The 20,278-nt window shown below is 45.3% G+C and overlaps 1 protein-coding gene across 2 annotated transcripts in view; it reads right to left on the bottom strand.

Annotated features, from left to right (window-relative positions):
• Positions 1-504: 504 nt before the first annotated feature.
• The window catches only part of GLE1 (GLE1 RNA export mediator), a 31,408-nt gene continuing 11,634 nt past the window's right edge, over positions 505-20,278 (bottom strand). The window contains exons 6-16 of one of the 2 annotated variants that reach the window (XM_087879872.1): positions 19,809-20,063; positions 17,263-17,494; positions 13,404-13,516; positions 13,179-13,248; positions 11,880-12,022; positions 10,237-10,427; positions 5,636-5,765; positions 5,300-5,402; positions 4,375-4,459; positions 3,587-3,650; positions 505-1,768 (exon numbers count right to left, since the gene is read on the bottom strand). In XM_087879872.1, the coding sequence (XP_087735998.1) occupies positions 1,700-1,768; positions 3,587-3,650; positions 4,375-4,459; positions 5,300-5,402; positions 5,636-5,765; positions 10,237-10,427; positions 11,880-12,022; positions 13,179-13,248; positions 13,404-13,516; positions 17,263-17,494; positions 19,809-20,063 (1,455 nt within the window). In that variant the 3' untranslated portion in view covers positions 505-1,699. Of the gene's footprint in view, positions 1,769-3,586; positions 3,651-4,374; positions 4,460-5,299; positions 5,403-5,635; positions 5,766-10,236; positions 10,428-11,879; positions 12,023-13,178; positions 13,249-13,403; positions 13,517-17,262; positions 17,498-19,808; positions 20,064-20,278 lie in introns of both variants that reach the window. The other variant, XM_087879871.1, reaches the window with a different exon arrangement.

Here is a 20,278-nt window from a genome sequence, read left to right as displayed (position 1 = left end):
CAGATTCACTTAACAATTTAACAACCCCAGTGATTCGCTGGACAAAGGTGGCAAGGGAAGTCGTGAAATGGGGCGAACCTTTTCACTTTAGCAACGTAGATTTTTTTTTTTTTACGTTGGTTTACGTTTTAAAAGTTATCAAATTTAAATTTAGATTTAAATGCATTTAAATCTACAACGTAGATTTTAATGTACGTTTTAAATGGATCTTGTCTTTTTATGTACACTGAGAGCTTATGCACCAAAGACAAATTCCTTGGGTGTCCAATCACACTTGGCCAATGAAGAATTCTATTCAATTCTATTCCAACCCATCCCATCCTTTATTCTGTTCTGTTCTGTTCTGTTCTGTTCTGTTCTGTTCTGTTCTACTCTACTCTACTCTACATTTTGGGCTCAATTGGGATGAGGTGGTCTACCTGTATTAAGACTGCGTTATCAGTTCCATCTTGAAAGTAAACTAGTAAGATAGAGACCAAAGCAAAAGCCATTAAAAAAATAAGCTGAGATTAGAAATTCCATGTCTTTACTTTGAAAACAAGCATGCGTATACATTGAAATAAGTTACTCGACGAAGTCTTTAAAATAAAGCTCATTTGAGCTTTCATCAACATTCAAGGCAGCTTCTTCCCAAGTTTTATTGTCTTTTATCACTGTAAAAATTATCACTGTAGCAAAATAAGACACACAAGGTCAACATTTCACACTTGATTGAGCTGACACAATCGCTCTGTCGACTCGCAGATCTGCCACTCCGCCAGCAAGCTGGATCATGTCGTATGAAATATATATATATATATATATATATATATATAAGTTACCTGATATACTTTACTGTTTAGCTTAGCACCCAACGCATAAAAATATAAATTCTTCTTCGTTTTCCACCGATCGCTTGCAAATAGCGAAAGCGGACATTCCACAGTTCAAGTATCGGCTTGGATCCAAGAGAGAGAGAAAACCATGGACTGATTTTAAAAGCACTTTCCCTTGATTTTATGAAAATGAAACAGCCAGCAGGGATCCTCTCCTTTTCTCAATCATGGTTCTATTTGAGGGGGAAGGGGGGGGGAAATCTTACTTAAATAAATGCAAAGCTGTCTAACATCTTTTTTGTTAAAAAAAAGAATGAAGGCCACGAAATCAATTCATGTTCTTTCAGCATTGCTTGGATGAGCTCAAAAGGTTTTCCATTCTGCCTGCTTTTTAAAATTAAAGGCAGTCCACCAAGGATTTTGCTGCAAGGGACTGCAGCACTTTTATTTAGAATTAATCTCTCTTCCAATTCAATTGCAGGGTTTCAGACACTGATGGGGGGGGGGTTGGGTTTTTATTGGTGCGCATTGAACTTCTGACGTTAATAAAACACAGGCGTCCCTCGAGGGCACTGAAACCAATTTGTTAATGTTGTGTTTAAGAGCGTGGGTATGACACAGCAGGAAAAACACACCCTTGTGCGACGATGGGAGTGCAAATCACGGCTGAATATCTTGAGAGACAAAGGTTGTTTTTGACCATCGGATAAAAGCTGACAAGCCATTTCCAGATTCTGTAGAGAATCCAAATCTTTTCTTCTTTTGTTTGGTTTTTAAAAAATGTCTCCCTGCAGACTTTTTTTTTTTATAACAACAACAAAAAAAAAAACCCTGAAGCGAGCTATTCTTTCAACCTTCTGTAAAAGTGCAAGGAATCCGGATTTTCACGATTTCCAAAAAGAAGGTGGCAAATATCCTTTGGGGAGAGGAATGTTTTTTCGTTGTAAGCATTCCTGGGAGAGAAGAAAAGGTTCTTTTAAAAAGGCAGAGGATGTTCGAACAGAGATGCGTAAACCCCGAGGACGATGCAAAACGCAGGGATGAGGGTGCAAAAACCTATTTTGCGCTGCGTGGGATGGAGGAAAGCGAGGCTAAGGGAGGTGGGCATTGATTCAGGGAATGGCCGGAGCAAATTGGACATACTCGGGAGAGAGAAGAGAGGGAACAGAGAGGACTGATTAAAAAAAACAACAGCAAAGCAGAATGACGATGGAGACTAAGAAAGGCTCCACAGAGAAGGTGATTGTTGGTTCTGGGGAGGTGTGTGAAAGAGGGACCTGCTGCTACTCTGAAGGTCACATTCTTGATTTGAGGGGGTCCTTGGTGCTCTCTGAGCTTGGTTGTTTTCTTGCAGAGGTTGCATTATGCTAACTAGGGAACAATATCAGTGCTGGTAAGGGACGCAGTGGCTCGGCGGCTAAGACGCTGAGCTTGTCGATCGAAAGGTTGGCAGTTCAGCGGTTCGAATCCCTAGTGCTGCGTAGCGGAGGTGAGTTCCCGTGACTTGTCCCAGCTTCTGCCAACCTAGCAGTTCGAAAGCAGGTAAAAAATGCCAGTAGAAAAAAAAATAGGGGCCACCTTTGGTGGGAAGGGAAGAGCGTTCCGTGCGCCTTTGGCATTGAGTCATGCCGGCCACATGACCACGGAGATGTCTTCGGACAGCGCTGGCTCTTCGGCTTTGAAACGGAGAGGAGCACCGCCCCCTAGAGTCGGGAACGACTAGCGTGTATGTGCGAGGGGAACGTTTACCTTTAAAGGAGTAGGCTGGGGGTGGGGGCGTGGAAGAAGACTGTGGGGTCCTTAGTGTTCTCTGAGCTTGGTTGCTCTCTTGCAGATGTTTTATTACTCAAGCTAGGTAACATCATCATTACTAAAAGGGAGTGGGCTTTGTGGAGAGGAGGAGGAGGAGGAGGAGGAGGAGGAGGGCAGCAGCTGTGGGATCCTTAGTGTTGCCTGAGCTTGGTGGGTTTTTTGCAGATGTTTCATGACCCAACAAAGGGACATTGTCACTGCTAGAAGCCAGTGGAGTTTGCAGGGAGGAGGAGGAGGAGGAATAAGGAGGAGGAGGAGGAGGAGGGAGGAGGAAGGAAAGAAGGAGGAGGAGGAGGAGGAATAAGAAGGAGGAGGAGGAGAGAGGAAGGAGGAGGAAGGAAGGAAGGAAGGAAGGAAGGAAGGAAGGAAGGAAGGAAGGAAGCAGCAGGAGGAGGAGGAATAAGAAGGAGGAGGAGGAGAGAGGAAGGAGGAAGAAGGAAGGAAGGAAGGAAGGAAGGAAGCAGGAGGAGGAGGAGGAGGAATAAGGAGGAGGAGGAGGAGGAAGGAGGAAGAAGGAAGGAAGGAAGGGAGGGAGGGAGGAGGAGGAGGAATAAGGAGGAGGAGGAGGAGAGAGGAAGGAGGAAGAAGGAAGGAAGGAAGCAGGAGGAGGAGGAGAAAAAGATGATGACGACAATGACTGTGGGGTCCTTAGTGCGCTCTGAGCTTGGTTGTTTCCTTGGAGACATTTCATGACCCAGCTAGGTAACCTCATCAGAGCTAGACTTTTTTGAATGGCAAAGAAGCCTCATGTCAGTCGACAATACCCTTATTACAAAAGGAGGAGACTTTACAAGTTGTGTGCTCTGCAGCTTCCTAACAGTTGGGGGCAACAGAGAGCTCCGAGTGCATAAAAGGCGGAGGAATTGGGGGCAATCCAAAAAGGGGGATTAAAAGCAACGGGCCAAACTCAGCCGTCCTTGCCTTAGCTTAACACCTCGCTTGAGAGAACATCAACTTACTTTTAAAAATTGCTTGAATCGTATGAGGGAGCCCATTTCCCCAGGGCTGGTAATTGATTCGATCCTGGCCGGAAGAGAAGAGGAGAGGGGTTAGGTCTGAATTCAAATATTCAAAGGTTGAACTCCTAATACTGGGCCTGGTAGCTCCGCAGACTAAAAAGCATTGTGATTAACACCAGCTGTCTGCAATTACTGCAAGTTCGAATCTCCCCAGGCTCAAGGTCGACTCAGCCTTCCATCCTTTCTAAGGTAGGTAAAATGAGGACCCAGATTGTGGGGGCAATAAACTGACTTTGTATAAAAATATACAAAAGTATGAAGGCTATTGCTTAACGCGTTGTAAGCCGCCCTGAGTCTCCAGAGAAGGTCGGCATATAAATAAAAATAAATAAATAAAATAAAATAAAATAAAATAAAATAAAATATAAAATAAAATAATAAAATAAAATATAAAATAAAATAAAAATAAATAAAATAAAATAATAAAATAAAATAAAATAAAATAAAAATACTGTTGGGTCTTTGATTTTTGTCGAGTCCTCTGCCACCTTGGCCAATAATCGGGACTGAGAAGAATAACGAAGAGCTTTTGAGACTCACAACTCGTATCCCAGAGGGGATTTTCTGTCCCAGCTTATTCAAATATTTGGAATTGAGGGAGCAGGGAAGAAAGCAAACAAACGCACCAAAAAATGTTATGACCGTCTCTTCCTCAGAATCCGGGGAAAAAATGGAGAGAGAGAGAGAGAGAGAGAGTCCGTGTTTCAGACTGCCTCAAAATTCCATACCTGGGAAAATACTCTTCCTGGATCAGGAGGAGCATCTTCCAAAATTGCCCCTGGTACTGCTTCATGAGAGCGTTCCCACACACCTGAGGGACAGAAAACGGAAGAATTTGATGGCATAGAAAAGGAGGGTACAATCTCCCTCAAACTTGATCCAAAATAAAGAGAGCACAGCAGCCATGTTAATTCATGTTAATGTTAATTCACTGGAGGTTTTTCAGTCACTTGTCTGAGATGGTATAGGACCATGATGGCGAACCTGTGGCACGCGTGCCACAGGTGGCACACGGAGCCATATTGGTGGGCACGCGAGTGTTGCCGTAGCTCGGCTCCAGTACGCATGCATGTGCTGGCCAGCTGATTTTCAGGCCTTCTGGGCCCACCGGAAGTTGGCAAACAGGCTGTTTCCGGCCTCTGGGGGGCCTCTGGGGGGTTGGGAAGGCTTTTTTCACCCTCCCCAGGCTCCTAGAAAGCCTTTGGAGCCTGGGGAGGGCGAAAAATGGGCCTACAAGGTCTACCGTGCCATGCCGGAAACAGAAAGCGCAGCTTTCCGATGCGCATATACACGCTGGGGAACTGCTGTTCCGGTTTCTGGGGCTCTACCCCACCCCACCCCATGCGCACGCTCCTGTTTCGGCAGAAAAGATTTGCCAACACTATTCTATTCTATTCTATTCTATTCTATTCTATTCTATTCTATTCTATTCTATTCTATTCTATTCTATTCTATTCTATTCTATTCTTATTCTATTCTATTCTATTCTACTCTACTCTACTCTACTATCCTGCATTCTATTCTATTCTATTCTATTCTATTCTGTTGTACTGTACTGTACTGTTTCTCTTCTCTTCTAATATGACAGCATAACTACTTATGAGCTGGAAGCAGAAGGAAAAAGCCACAGCCAGACGGGAGCTCCACTTATCTCCAGGAAATCGAAGAGAATGGTTGCCGTCACATCTGCCAGAGGTTCCATGTTCAATATCTGTGCCACCCAACGCCAGGCGTGGTTTAATCCGTGTGGGTGAGTCTAATGGACAAAAAGAAAGATCAGCCCGCCGAATTACTCTATTTTAACAACAGCTACTTCGTTTTCAAACTCTCTTTCATAGGCGGCTTCCGTCTGAAGCAACCTTAACTGAGAGAATGAGATGTTTTGAATAGATTCAGAGGCTGTTGGACAGGACGACGACACCAGCCACAGGGAAGGTGATGGAGGCCGCCAAAAGATCAGCCATGACAGGAGACCCCCCCCCCACTTACCCCTTGCTTATCTCGATAAGGCCACTGAAGCTGCAGGATGGCCGCGTAGAGTCGGATCATTCCTGACATCCGCTTCAGAAAGTTATCTTGCGGCTCAACTTTCCCATCCTTCACTTGGTAGCCAAGTATCCTAAAGAAGATGTGGAGATGCTTACCAGCATGCCCAACAGGGAGATCTACTGGATCCCTGGGGTCCCAACTTAACACGGGGGGGGGGGGCAGCTCGTAACTCAACATCCAGCTTTTGCTCAGCGCTGGATCAAATCTGGATGGTGACTGCTGAAGGCCAAATCTCTCAGCTCTCCCAATGCAAAGCCTCCCAAATTCTCAGCAGCCAGTGCTTCTGGATGGTCCTTGAATGATGACCAAGACCCAAATTTATCTTGCTAAGTGAGACAGCAGAGTTCCGCCCCGTTATAGCGCCTTTCTGGCCACAGTTGTTAAGTTAGTAACACAGTTAATTTTAAAAAGATAATACACCAACAGAGGAAGAATTGATAAAAGAAAATTTTAGATTGTGCCGAGATGGACAAATTAACAAAGGAAATTAAAGAAAAGGAAGATACAAAATACTATACAGTATGGAACAAATGGTACAACGGGCTGGAGATTAGGAATAGTGGACCAAAATGATTGGGGGAAAATTTCAAACGGAAAGTGTTTGTAGGATAATGTATAAAATTAATATTACGTGCGAAGGAAGTTATAGAGTATTACGGGATAATGGGACAGGAAGGATATAGATATTATAAGGAGAATTAGGGAGAAATGTAAGCAATAGATTACCATTACGACACTATTGTAAAAAGGGAATATATGTTTTATGTTTGTCATATTGTGTTGTTTTATAAATAAATAAGGAAAGCTTTCCTCGCACAAGCACAAAGCCGAAGACACCAGCCTGAATATGACGAGTGAGACCTCGTCAAAACGTCGCCAACATACTCTCAATCTTACACGGGAAAAGACCCGAATACACCAAAACTCGCATACCTCTACCCGTGAAAATCTACGAAAACAAATATATTATATATATATATATATATATATATATCAAGAATTGTCCTAAAGATGCGAGTTCCAGGTATAGTTGTAGAAGAAGCGATAGACATCACGATCTCACGTTCCGGAGATAGTGATGTCTATCGCTTCTTCTACATATATATATATATATATACATACATACATACATACATACATACATACATACATACATACACACTGCTCAAGAAAATAAAGGGAACACAAGCAGAAGACATCCGAGATCTGAATGAATGAACTAGCCTTATTAAATACTTTGTTCTTTACATACAGTAGTTTATACACTGCTCAAACAACTAAGGGGTACACAAAACTACTGTATGTAACGAACAAAGTATTTAATAAAGTTATTTCATTCATTCAGATCTCGGATGTCTTCTGCTTGTGTTCCCTTTATTTTTTTGAGCAGTGTATATATAAAAGTTAATTTTAATTTAATTTAATTTAAACCTTTATTGTGAGAGTACAACATGTGCACTATGAGATTGGCTGAGCCTCCCTTCGTGCACCCCCCCACTCCAACACAAGGTCGCAAAAGGTGATCACATCACCTGTTGTGGCCCACCGGCGGCCAGCAGAGTCGGGCAGTTGGGAGGTTGGGGAGGAACATGGGCCAGTCCTGGGGGCTGGGGAAAGCTCAGGCGAGGGCTCTGCGTCGGAGGCAGAGAGAGAGATAGGGAGGCAGAGGAACAGCTGGAGCCTGTTCCCAGTGTGTGTGTGCGCAGAGCTGCCAGAGGACAAGAACAACTCAGAAAGCAGGGTCGACTAGGCTTCCCGATATAGAAAAAAGCACAGAATTAGTCCCAAAAAACCCCTTTTTTAATTTTAATGGCTGTGAATTCCTTTAATTCACAGCATGTTCTGAATCACCAAGAGTTTATAGATAGTCCAACAGAAGTCTGCCACAGTCCTTCGGATAAGGCTGGTAAACACCCACCCTTATCTTCTTTGACACGCTGCCAAAGACCTAATTGGCAATTATCTTGGCAAGGCCACACAGAAACAGAGTCAAAAACGGAGCTTCAAAGAACAAACCGACACCGTCCATAACGTTGCTTCCTACAAAGGCCCACGTGCCTTTGCTCTTCCTTTATGTCTTATGGGAGGTGCTAATCATCTCCAAGCCTTGCTCCCGATTCGTCCCTTTTGTTTCAACTGTTCTTGCCTTCTGGCAGCTCTGCGCATGCGCACACTAGGAACAGGCTCTCCATTGTGACCCCGACTCCCGAGCCTGTCCTAACAGAGGAAGAGGACTCAGAAGGTGATGGGGAGGAACTGATAAGGCCTCCCTCTCCAGACCCTCCTCTCTGGCAATGCCTCAGGTTCCATCCGAAGGCCAAGAGGAACAGCTTGGGATATGCCAGGAGGAAAGCATATCGGAACAACAACAGATAGGGAGCGAAGATGATGAATCCTGGCTTGATCCCAGGCAGCATCGGAGGGAGAAGCGTGCGCAGCAACGAAAGAGGCGTGGGAGGGCCAGAGATTGAGCTGAGTCACTGAGCCACACCCCACAAGGAATAAAAATGGGTGTGATTGCTCTTCAGGCTTTGTGACGGTCAAAGTTAAAAACCTGAGAGTCACATCGCGTTACCTGAAATCTGGCTTGTGCATATTTGGATTGGACCTTGGCAAACTCTTGCTTCATGGATTACTTTTTGCTACTTAACCGGACTGAGGATAAACTCTCTCTTCCTTATTGTGAGTGAAAACTGACTTGGCAGGCATTACGCAGTTTATTGCCAAAACTCTTATCTGCAAGGGTTTCTAGTCTGATTGTTTAATAAAATCTTGGCAAGCATGCCTGGTTGTGTGTTTGCCTGTGTGGGGAAGGGGGACAGAACACTCCCCCTGTTCCTCTGCCTCTCTGATGTCCAACTCTGGAGGCTCTGGAGTCCGCATGTAACTCCCAGATGGCCCTGGCTCCATCTCTGCCTCTGATGCAGAGCCCTTGTCCGAGCCTTCCCCAGACTCCAGGACTGGCCCATGGTCCTCCCCAGCCTCCTCACTGTCCGACTCCGCTGCCAGCTCTGCAGGCTGCTGGCGGACCACAACAGTAAAGCCACACCTTGGAGGTGATTGGCCCCTCCCACAGGAAACAAAAGAGGAGCAAACGGGGAGTGGGCTTTTGCAGGAAACAATTCGTTCATTCCGTGACTCTGAGAGACTCTGTGCCAAGTTTTGCCTTGTACTGCGTTTGGAAACTAGTTACTTGGCAGCTTTCCAAGCGAGATAAGGTCTGTGGTGATAAATATTCCTTTGAAAAAACTGTTTGGACAGGCCTTGCTGACTGTGAATGAAAGGAATTCACAGTCGTGTAAATAAAACAGGTTCTGCCAGGACCAAAACTCTGCTTCCTGCTTTTTAAGGGAACCTAGGTCAGAACAAACCGGTCAGTCCTAGAGGAGATCTTTAGAAGGCCAGATCCTGAAGAGGAAACTCAAATGCTTTGGCCACCTAATGAGAAGGAAGGAAGGACTCCCTGGAAAAGAGCCTCATGCTGGGAACGATGGAGGGCAAAAGAAGAAGAAGGGGACAGCAGAGAAGGAGGTGGCTGGATGGAGTCACTGAAGCAGTCGGCGTGAGCTTCAATGGACTCCAGAGGATGGTAGAGGACAGGAAGGCCTGGAGGAACGTGGTCCATGGAGTCTCGATGGGTTAGACACGACTTCGCAACTAACAACAACAGGTCAGAACATCACCCCGGGACACTGCGACTGTCATAAATATGAATTACCGTATTTTTCGGAGTATAAAATGCACCAGACTATAAGACGCACCTACCTTTTTTGGTGAGGAAAAGAAGAAAAAGAAATCTCCTTCTGCCTCTGAGCAATTTTGCCTTGTTGCAGCAAACAGCCTACTTTACTTTCATTTTCGTTTTCAGCATAGCTTGATTAGCACCAGGGGGGAAAAAAAAATCTGCTGCACCAATTTACCTCCTTGGAGCCAGCAGCAGAGCCCTGTGCAAAACAGCTGAGAGTCGGGAGGCCGATCCAATCAACTTGTGCTAATTAGGTTGTGCTGAAGCTGAAAGGAGCTGTTTTTTTCTTGCTGTTTGTTTGCAAGGAGGTAAATTGCTGGGAGGCAGAGGCCAAAGGGTGGGGGCCAGTGGGCGGGCGGGGCTACATTCGGTGTATAAGACGCACCTAAATTCCCTCCCCCTTTTAGGGGGGAAAAAGGTGAATCTTATACTCCAAAAAATACGGTAGTTGACAAGCATCTGAATTGTGATCACGTGTCCATAGGGATGATGGTAAGGGTCATAAGTGAATCTGGATTCCCGCTTGGCTTTGTTTGTTAGGAGGTTGCTAAAAGAGGATCACAGGACCCCGGGATGCTGTGACCGTCGTAAACACAAGCCATTTGCCAAGGGTCTTTAATCTGGATCGCGTCACCGCAGGGGAGGCTGCAGCAACAGTCAGGTGCAAACTGGCCGTTTTAAGTCACTTTTCGGAACTTCGAACGGTCGTTAAATGAACTGTCGCCATTTTAGGCCCGCCGGCGCAGTCTCAACTCAGCTTCCCAACCGCCCATCAGGCTCAACCGAGTGGAATCACCTCTGATATTCTTCCAGGGGGGTGCCTTCCTTCATCGCAGGGTAGAAGGGCACAGCGTAAGGGCACTTTCTGTGCAAGTGAGCCAAGGTGAGGGTGCCCACTTTGGGGTGCAGCTCCCAGATGCCAGATGCCACCACGGCAATGGGGAACGCCGCTTCGTGGTGAGAGGCCACCTCTTCTTCGCCTTGTTTCTGGAAAAAAAAAAGAATATCCCCCCAAATATACCGTAATTTTCGGAGTATAAGACGCACCTACCTTTTTTGGTGAGAAAAAGAAGAAATTTTGCTTCGTTGCAGCAAACAGCAAGCTTTACTTTCAGTTTTGTTTTCAACATAACTTGATTAGCACGAGGAAAAAAAAATCTGCTCCAGCAATTTACCTCTTTGCAGCAAGCAGCAGAGCCCTGCGCAAAACAGCTGAGAGCAAAACAGCTGAGAGTCGAGAGGCCGATCCAATCAACTTGTGCTAAGTAGGCTGGTCTGAAGCTGAAAGGAGCTATTTTTTCTTGCTGTTTGCTTGCAATGAGGTAACTGCTGGGAGGCAGAGGCCAAAAGGTGGGGGTCAGTGGGTGGGCGGGGCTACATTCGGTGTATAAGACGCACCCAAATTTTCACCCCCTTTCAGGGGGAAAAAGGTGCGTTTTATACTCGGAAAAATATGGTAGATCTTTTGGTCTGCACTAAGTGCTCCAAAGAAGAAAAGTTTGCCCATCACCCTCACCAAACATGGGTTCAACGTCGTTTTTAAATCCTGTCTTATGCACAAGGGCGGTGTATAAAACCCTGCTTGTGTGCGAATTTTAATGCCAAGCTCCTTTATCCCCCCCTCCAGTTTGAATTATTCAGATTTCCTTCCTTCTATTTAATGAATTATTTATTGATATCATGGTGGCGCAGTGGTTAGAATGCAGTATTGCAGGCTGATTCTGCCCACTGCCAGCAGTTCGATCCCAACCGGCTCAAGGTTGACTCAGCCTTCCATCGTTCTGAGTCAATAAAATGAGGACCCATATTGTTTGGGGCCATAGGCCGACTCTAAACTGGTTAGAGGGGGCTGTGAAGTGGTATATAAGTCTAACTCAGGAGTGAAATGCTCCCGGTTCGGACCGGACTGCTTGATTCGGTAATGATAGTGGCAGGTGGTTCGGAGAACCGGTAGCAAAAATCCCTGCCCCCCTCCCCCATGCCCAGCTGAGCCGCGCAATCATCAGAGGCTTTTTTTTTTTAATTTTAAAAGCATTTTTTCTACAGCCTCTTCCGCCGAAAAAATGCTTTTAAAAGCCTCTGACGATCCCAGCTGAGTTGCCTGATCGTCAGAGGCTTTTAAAAGCATTTTTTTTTACAACCTCTTCGGCTGAAGAGATTGTAGAAAAAATGGTTTTAAAAGTTAAAAAAAAAAAAAGTTGGCCACACCCACCCGGTCACATTACCCCCGCCCCACCAAGCCACGCCCACAGAACCAGTAGTAACAAATTTTACATTTCACCACTGGTCTAACTGGTATGGCTATTTGTCAAGGCAGTTTGAAAGGAGCCCCTGAGGTAAATGACAATTTAAAGCACCACCTTGCAGAGATAAGTTTTTGATCTGGAGAAGGGAATGTGAGGGGGGGGGGCAGACTTTTTGCCGATACGACCTTCTTACCACAAACTTTTCAGCCAGTTTGAAATAAACAAACTCCAGGCCTTCGGGGTGCTGCGTGACGGATATTTTATGGCCCCCACACTGCACGTATTTTCCAGACAGGAGGCTGTTGATCTTTTCAAAGATCTCCTTCAGTTGAGAACCTGTGAAGACCAGCAGAAGAAAAAAAAAAAGATAGCAATGAGGAAAGCAGCTGGCGCATGCCAGGTTTTTGATGCGTTCGAAATAAGTGACGTTTTTATAGCCAAACGCTATAGCCAAATATTTAGTATTATAGCCAAATCAAGCAGTGGAGCAAAGAGAGTGAGTTTTGGTGTTATATCTGATATATATTTATCAAGGTCAGACAAGTGTTCTCTTACCATTTTCTTGCTTATTTTAATTTTTATTTCTAGTCTTAACTTTTTACAGTTAGGTTTTTGGTAGGTTGGGTTAGTGTTTCTTTTTGCATGGAGACTGATGCAAAGAATGAACATCTGCAATCTGTTATTCCCTTGTCGTCTTCTCTCTTTAGTGGACCAACTGTTTCCTTGACTTTTTTCTTGCTGTTTATATATTGAAAGAAACTTTTTTATTATTATTAACTTTGACTTTTGTTGCAAGGCTTTGTTTATTCTGAGCCTTTGCTTTCCTGACTTCATCTTTGCAGATTCGGGCTATCTGCTGATATTTTGCCTTAGTTATATCTCCCTCTTTCCATTTTTTTTGTACTTATCCTTTTTATTTTTTTGGTCTTTCAGTCTATCAGAGAGTTTTTTGTGCAACCATGTTGGTTTCTTCTTGGATTTCTTGTTTTTCTTTTTCAGTGGTATTGTGTTGAGCCTGGGCTTTTATGATCATATTTTTCAGTGCTTCCCACGTTTTCTTGAGTTGCTTTCCCCTTTAGGATTTTTATCCTAAATTCCTTTAGGAATTTTTTTCTTAGGCTTTGAGTTTGTTAAAATTGGCTCTTTTAAAGTTTAAGACATGGATTGGTGTTTGCATTATATCGCATTCCAATATGACATAATCACTCTCAACCAAGGTTCCGGCTACTTCAACTCCCTCTATCACGTCTTCTCTATTAGTTAAAAAAAAAAAAGTCCAATGTAGCTTTTCCTCTGGTTCCCTCCTCTACCTTTTGAATGACAAAATTGTCAGCTAGGTTGGTTAGGAATCTATTTGATCTCCCACCCGCTGCAGAGTTTCTCTCCCAGTTGATATCAGGATTGATAAACAGTTGAATAGTAATTAGCAGTTGATAAACCGCTAATATTGGGATCAGAAACGTTACAAGGAATAAACAGAGGTAGGGCTCACCTGCAATGGTAGAAATCTGGCTAACAGGGATGGTGGCAGCTTTCTGCAATTCCATTTTGATTTTTTTCTCCTGAAAAAGAGGAAAACATTCAGAAGCTGAGCTTAGCGCAGGATTCCAAAGTTTTGTGTTTTTGTACAAGTGCTGGCTGGGGAATTCCGGGAGTTGTAGTCCACAAGCCTTAAAAGTCGCCAAGGTTGGATACGCCTGCTCTAGGAGATTCTTACCTGCGTGTCTTTGCTGTTAGCCAAGCGACTGAAGGAAGCCACACACTGCTCGGATTCTTTCTGCAGCTCTTGGTACCACTTCATGATGGACGGGTCTGCCTTTACCTGAAGCCCTAGAGACATGATAGCAAAGCAGATATGAGCACTGGAAACTAGTACAGGTACCCGTGATTCCCCAAAAATAAGACCCCGTCTTAAAATTTGTTTTGCCACCCAAAAAAAAGGCATCAGGTCTTATTTTCGGGAAGGGGGGGGATGTCGTCCACGGAGTCTCCACTGTGGAATAAGATCATATGCTGCCCCATCTGGCTGAAAAATCTACCATTAACCCCAGAACACCCCTCCAAGCAGTCGTAAAATGTCACTTCGGATCATTTTTCACACTTGCGGCCCTTACAGCATCCCTATGGACAACTGATCAGAATTCGGATGCTTGGCAACGGATTCATATTTATGACGGTCGCAGTGTCTCCCGGGGTGATGTGATTCCCCTTTTGCGACCTTCTGACAAGCAAAGTCAACGGGGAAGCCGGATTCGATTAACAACTTAACAACTGCAATGCTTCACTTAACAACTCTGGCAGGAAAGGTCAGAAAAGGGAGAAAAATTCACAGTAAAGGTCTCGCTTAGCAACATAAATTTTGGGCTCAAAAATGTTGTGGTGGTAAATCAAGGCTAACACAATTAGCAGCAACCAGCAGGACAGAAAGATGGAGCTGTAATTATATTACATTTTTAAAATAATTTCAACGATTTTAAGGACAACGGAAGAGTAGGGAGACTGTTGGATTTTATCTAGAAGGACTGACACTTTAACACTTCAGCCCGCCAAATATATATTATTTATTTTATTAGTCATATTTCTGCGCCGCCCACTCTCCGAGGACTCTGGGCGGCTTACACCAAAGACAGTATACTAAATAGCATATTGCCCCCAACAATCTGGGTCCTCATTTTACCCACCTCGGAAGGATGGAAGGCTGAGTCGACCTTGAGCTGGTGAGATTTGATCCGCTGATCTGTTGAACTAGCCGTCAGCTGAAGTAGTTGCAGTACTGCACTCTAACCACAGCGCCACCTCGGCTCTATTATTATTATGGCTACTTAGAATGAATGAGAGCTGGAAGGGACCTTGGAGGTCTTCTAGTCCAGCCCCCTCTCAAGCAGGAGAACCTATACCCGTGATGACGAACCCATGGCATGCGTGTCAGAAGTGGCACGCAGAGCCCTCTCTGCTGGCACGCGTTGCCGTCACCCCAGGTCAGATCTCCATGGCGTTTCTTTCGTGAGCTTCTGTTTTCCTGCAAACGACGAAACAGAAGCTCACAAAAGAAAAAGATCTTACCTCTTGCTGCGCTGCCGGTGTTGGGAGGCCCAGTCTCCCGCCGGCCAGCTGGTCTTTGGGTCTCTGGGGCGCATTCTCGCACCTGTGCATGCGCACTCGCGCACACACACACACACCTTTTAATTTGGGCATGCACGCGGGCGGTTTGGGCACTCGGTGCCTAAAAGGTTCGCCATCACTGACTGTTGTGGCCCGTCAGTGGCCTGTGCGGATTGTAGCTGATTTGGACAGCGAGGAAGCTGGTGTGGTGCTGCGCTAGCAGCCTGTGCAGCTGGCACTCGAGTCGGACAGTGAGGAGGCTGGAGAAGAGGTGGTGCCAGAGGCAGGGATTCAGCCAGGGCCTTCAGAACCTCCAGAAGCTCCTTTAAGTGAAGAGGAGGAAGAGGAGCCTCTTCTCGATGCACGGGCGCACAGAGCTGCCAAAAGGCAGGAGTGGCTCCTCAAGAGGAGGTCTCCTCGAGAGTAAGGCTTGGGGCTAATTGGCCATTCCCCTAGCCTATTTAAGGAGTAATGCCGATTGCAGCAAGCTGTAGGGAACAACTTTAGTTCGCTCTCCTTCACGTCTGGATTCTCTGCAAAATTGCTTCTGGGCTTTCTCTTGTAAGACCGTGATTATCTTATCTTAGAATGCTTGTAGGCTGTTAAGGAAGTTTATTAACAGCCTTTGGTTGAAAAAGACTAAGTTATTTGAGTAAAATAAGCTTTGTATAGTTTTGGTGTGTGCTGCGTTCTTTGGGGTCCGTAGCTGGAACAGAACACTGACCTATACTATTTCTTAACCTTCATCCCCCATCTTTTCTATGGGATCATAAGGCAGAGCACAGGGTCTCCCCAGAGGTGGGCTGCTGCCGATTCGCTCAAGCCAATAGTTCCGAGCACTGGCTGGCCCCGCCCACCTGGCCCAATGCTATTGGGTCCTAGATATTTCACTTTCCAGCTTGCTCGCCCCGATCCGCAGCCCAGCTGGTTTGCGCGCCTCTCCCATTCTACTAACCGTGGCTGATCTACCAGGTGGGCCGGAAGCCGCCCCCATCGAAAAAAGCTTGTTTTAGGTGTTGCGCGCCAAGTGCAAAACACGTATGTGTGTAGCGCCCATGTGTGAAGTGGGCACGCGCGCACGCTCACATTTGTGCAGCCCACCTCTGGGTCTCTCCTATGTTTTAAGAGAGGAATATATCTTTAAAAAAGTAAAAAAAAAAAAAAAAAGAACGTATGCGGGACGAAGCCACCACACTGTTTGGATTTAAGAACCGTTTGAGGAGGGAAGATTTCTCTGCTTGTATGAAATTTGAAGCTTGGAGAGGAAATAAAAGCCTGCGTCTACGGAGGTTCTCAGCCATCCTCGTCACAGTTGTCCCAAAGGTGTTTTTTTTTTTTTCCCAAGAGGCAACTGGGCTTTCTTGTTTTTTCTTTAAAGACGTTTCGCTTCTCATCCAAGAAGCTTCTTCTGCTCTGACTGGATGACTAAATCCTTCCATTCCCCACCATCCAGCCAGAGTTGAAGAAGCTTCTTGGATGAGAAGTGAAACGTCTTCAAAGAAAAACAAGAAAGTCCAGTTGCCTCTTGAAAAAGCACCTTTGGGACAAATAAAACCATAGGAAGTATCTATATCTCCATCTCTCCATCCATATCTCTCTCTCTCTATCTATCTATCTAATCTCAATATCTATCTATCTATCATCTCTATGTATCTAATCTCTTTCTCTGTCTATCTATCTAATCTCTCTCTCTCATCTATTATCTCTCTGTGTCTATTTTTATCATCTCTATGTATCTAATCTCTCTGTCTATCTACCTACCTACCTACAAACATCTCTTAAATACTTCCATCTCTCTCTATCATCTGTCTGTCTGTCTATCTACAGTATCTTTCATCTATCTACAATATCTTTTTGTTTGTTTGTTTGTTTGTTTGTTTGTATGTATCCATCCATCCATCCATCTATCATATCTCTCGGTGTCTATCTATCTATCTTTATCATCTCTCTCTCTATGTATCTAATCTTTCTTGCTGTCTCTCTACCTACCTACCTACCAACAACTCTTAAATACTTCCATATCTCTCTCTATCATCTATCTATCTACAGTATCTTTCATCTATCTACAATATTGTTATGTATGTATGTATGTATGTATGTATGTATGTATCTATCTATCTATCTATCTATCTATCTATCTATCTATCTATCTATATCAATCTGCTAGCTATCCATCTGTTATCTCTCTCTCTCTCTCTGCTATCTATCTATCTATCTATCTATCTATCTATCTATCTATCTATCTATCTATCTATCTATCTAGTAGGGAAAGAATGACCCTTTTCCAAAAAGACCCTGCCAGGAATCCTAAAAGTCACTGTCCCGGAGAGTATCAGATCAGGGAAAGGCGACTTGAAAAGAGGAGTAATATTTAAGAAAAACCACCACCGTGGAGAGGATGATGGGAGCTGTAATCCCACACAGCTGGAAGATGCCAGAAAAGCAAAGGAATTGACTGAATGTTGGGGTTTTACCTCCAGCAACCTTTCCGGGATCCGAAGCCTGGGATTTTGCCAGCTCTTGCTTCTGCAGTTCCTCTGTTTTTTTGGCCTCGGCTGCTGCAGCCGCCGCCAAAGCCAACTTCTCCTCCTGCTTCTTCTTCTCTTCCAGGGCGAGAGCAATTTCTTGCTGCATGTCAGAAAGCAGCTGGTGCATTTTGAGCAGGACTTGATCAGCGGAAGCCACATCTGCCTCGGTGGGGAAAGCCTGCTTTTGGGGGGAAAAAAAAGAAATAAAAAAACCCCACCCAAAATCAGAAAACCAGTTGGGAGATATCAAACGATGCTTAGACGGAAGCTCTGGGCATTCTCTGCCAGGTTTCTGGAAGGAAACCAGCTGGATTTCTGCATTTCCACTTTACTGAACTGATCGAATTCCAAAATTCCTTTGAGTGCTGGCGTTAACTAAAGGTGGGTGTTGTGAACCAGGCCCAAGTAAGTAGTAGGAAAATCAGTCAGTGAAAAAACAAACAAACTTTATTCGAATTACTTCATTCCCAGCGTCTTTCAACTAAATTAAAGCAAATTCCTCCCAACGCAAATTCCTCAGTCCTATCGCAAACCTTAGTCCAGTTAGGCAAACTGCCAAAGGCCTTTCTTGGCAAACGTTCAGAAGTCACAGATCACAGAAGAAATAATAGACAAAATCACACAATGTGCCGAAATGGATAGGCTGACAAAAGAGCTAAAGGAAAAAGAAGACACTTGAATTTTACAAAGTCTGGAATAAATGGTATCAATGGCATAGGGCTACTATGGAAGAAATATAACTAGAAGTTAGATAGAATAGTAGTCCAAGTATACACAAATTACTCCCTTATGGGCGAATAAAATTACAGAGAGAAAAATATAATATACAGATTATTAAAGCAGAAGTCTTAGAAAATAGAGGAGAAAAGAGGGAAAAAGACACTAAGAAATTATTCAGTTAAGATTTAAGGGAATAAGTATAACTGTATTACTTGAAAGACCATTACGAAACAAACGCTTCAAATGATTGATTATTTATAACTTATTGTATATGTATTTTTATGTCTTCGTCGTATGTGTTTTATGTGTTTTATATCTGTTTTAATAAAGTTTATAAATTTTTATTAAAAAAAAAAAGAAGTCACAGATACAAAAATAAATACAAGACGTAGACAAAGAAGAAGATGAAGCTACCAACGTTGTTTTCCGGCAAAGCCCAAACGCCATTGCTGGTCTGTTTTAAGCCTTATAGGAGGGGCCAATCATCTCTTGGCCTTACTCCCGAGTTGTCCTCTCTGCTTGAGCTGCTCCTGCCTTCTGGCAGCTCTTCTCATACGTGCATTAGGAACAGGCTCCTCCTGTTCCTCTGCCTCTCTGCTGTCAGCCTCTGGAGGCTCCGGAGTCCGCACCTCACTCCCTGATGGCCCTGGCCCCATTTCTGCCTCCGACGCAGAGCCCTTGTCTGGGCCTTCCCCAGCCTCCAGGACTGGCCCCTGTTCTTCCTCAGCCTCATCGCTGACTCCGCTGCCAACTCCACAGGCTGCTGGCGGACCACAACAGTAGGGGTGGGCTGCTGGGGGGTTCAGGAGAACCTCTAGCTAAGATTCTGTGCAGTTTGGAGAACCCCCAAATCCCACTCCTGGCTGGCCCAGCCCACCACCCCCGCCTCGCCCCACCCAGGAGTCCCCATGCAGCCTGTTTTGGATGCAGGTAAGTGCAGGGCGCGAGGGTAGGATTGGGGAGGGCGAAAAACAAGCCTACTGGAAGTTCGGGAAGGCCTCCAGAGGGCCTTCGAAAACTGGGGAGGCCATTTTCACCCTCCCAGAGGCTCGAGGAAAGCCTTTAGAGCCCGGAGGGAAAAAAGCCCCCCCCCCACGGTGCAGGAGGCCAACTAGGCCACACCCACCCAGCAACCAGACAGAGAACAACTCGATAAAATTTTTGAAGCCCAGTCCTGACTAAAGGTTTATGAATCTCAGTTCTCATAGATTAGGTAGATCAGGAGGTAGAAGAGGAGGAGGAGGGAAGAGGAAGGGAGGGAGGGAGGGAGGGAGGACGGAAGGAAGATGAGAAGGAAGGAAGGAAGGAAGATGAGAAGGAAGGAAGATGAGAAGGAAGGAAGGAAGGAAGGAAGGAAGGAAGGAAGGAAGGAAGGAAGATGAAAATGAAGGAAGGGAGAAGGAAGGAAGGAAGGAAGGAAGGAAGGAAGGAAGGAAGGAAGGAAGGAAGATGAGAAGGAAGGAAGGAAGATGAAAAGGAAGGAAGGAAGATGAGAAGGAAGGAAGGAAGGAAGGAAGGAAGGAAGGAAGATGAGAAGGAAGGGAATGAGAAGGAAGGAAGGAAACTGTAGTGGCAGAGTGGTTAGAATGCAATATTGCAGGCTAATTCTGCCGACTGCCAGCAGTTCGATCCTGACCAGCTCAAGGTTGACTCGGCCTTCCGTCCTTCCGAGGTGGGTCAAATGAGGACCCAGATTGTTGGGGGCAAGAGGCTGACTCTGTAAACCGCTCAGAGAGGGCTGTATATAAGTCTTAAGTGCTAAGTGCTATTACCTCGTTGGCCATCCGGACTAAGGCAGACACCTCCCCGCAGAGTTGATTGCCACGGTTGTTGTAGAGGGAGAAGTCGATGGCGGGCAGCTCTTTATGCCTGGCGCTGAGGCCGATCTGCTGGTGGATCTGCAAAACCTCCTCCTGGATGGCATAGAGGCGGCGCAGGCGTTCTTGGCTCTCCTCCCGCCGCTGGCGCTCCAGGTCTTCCTGCCGCTGTCGCTGCTGCTCGGCCTCACGGAGCTTCCGGCTTAAAAGCTTTGGGAGGGAAGAAGGGAAGATGGGAAAAGGGCAACGCCAACACAAAAGCTAAGGATTCCTCTCACCTACGCCCAGGTAATGTTAAGCAGCACCAAGGTATGCAGAACATTACTGGAGGGGTCCTTGGTGCTCTCTGAGCTTGGTGGTTTGCTTGGAGACGTTTCATTACCCAACTAGATTAGTTTATCAGTGTTAGAATGGAGTGGGGTTTG

The sequence above is a fragment of the Pantherophis guttatus genome, chromosome 16, assembly GCF_059756535.1.
Source record: "Pantherophis guttatus breed Tessera chromosome 16, ASM5975653v1, whole genome shotgun sequence".
In the NCBI taxonomy this organism is placed as follows: Eukaryota; Metazoa; Chordata; class Lepidosauria; order Squamata; family Colubridae; genus Pantherophis; species Pantherophis guttatus.
The sequence above is the reverse complement of the archived record's forward strand: the minus strand, read 5'-3'. Positions and strand labels throughout refer to the sequence as shown.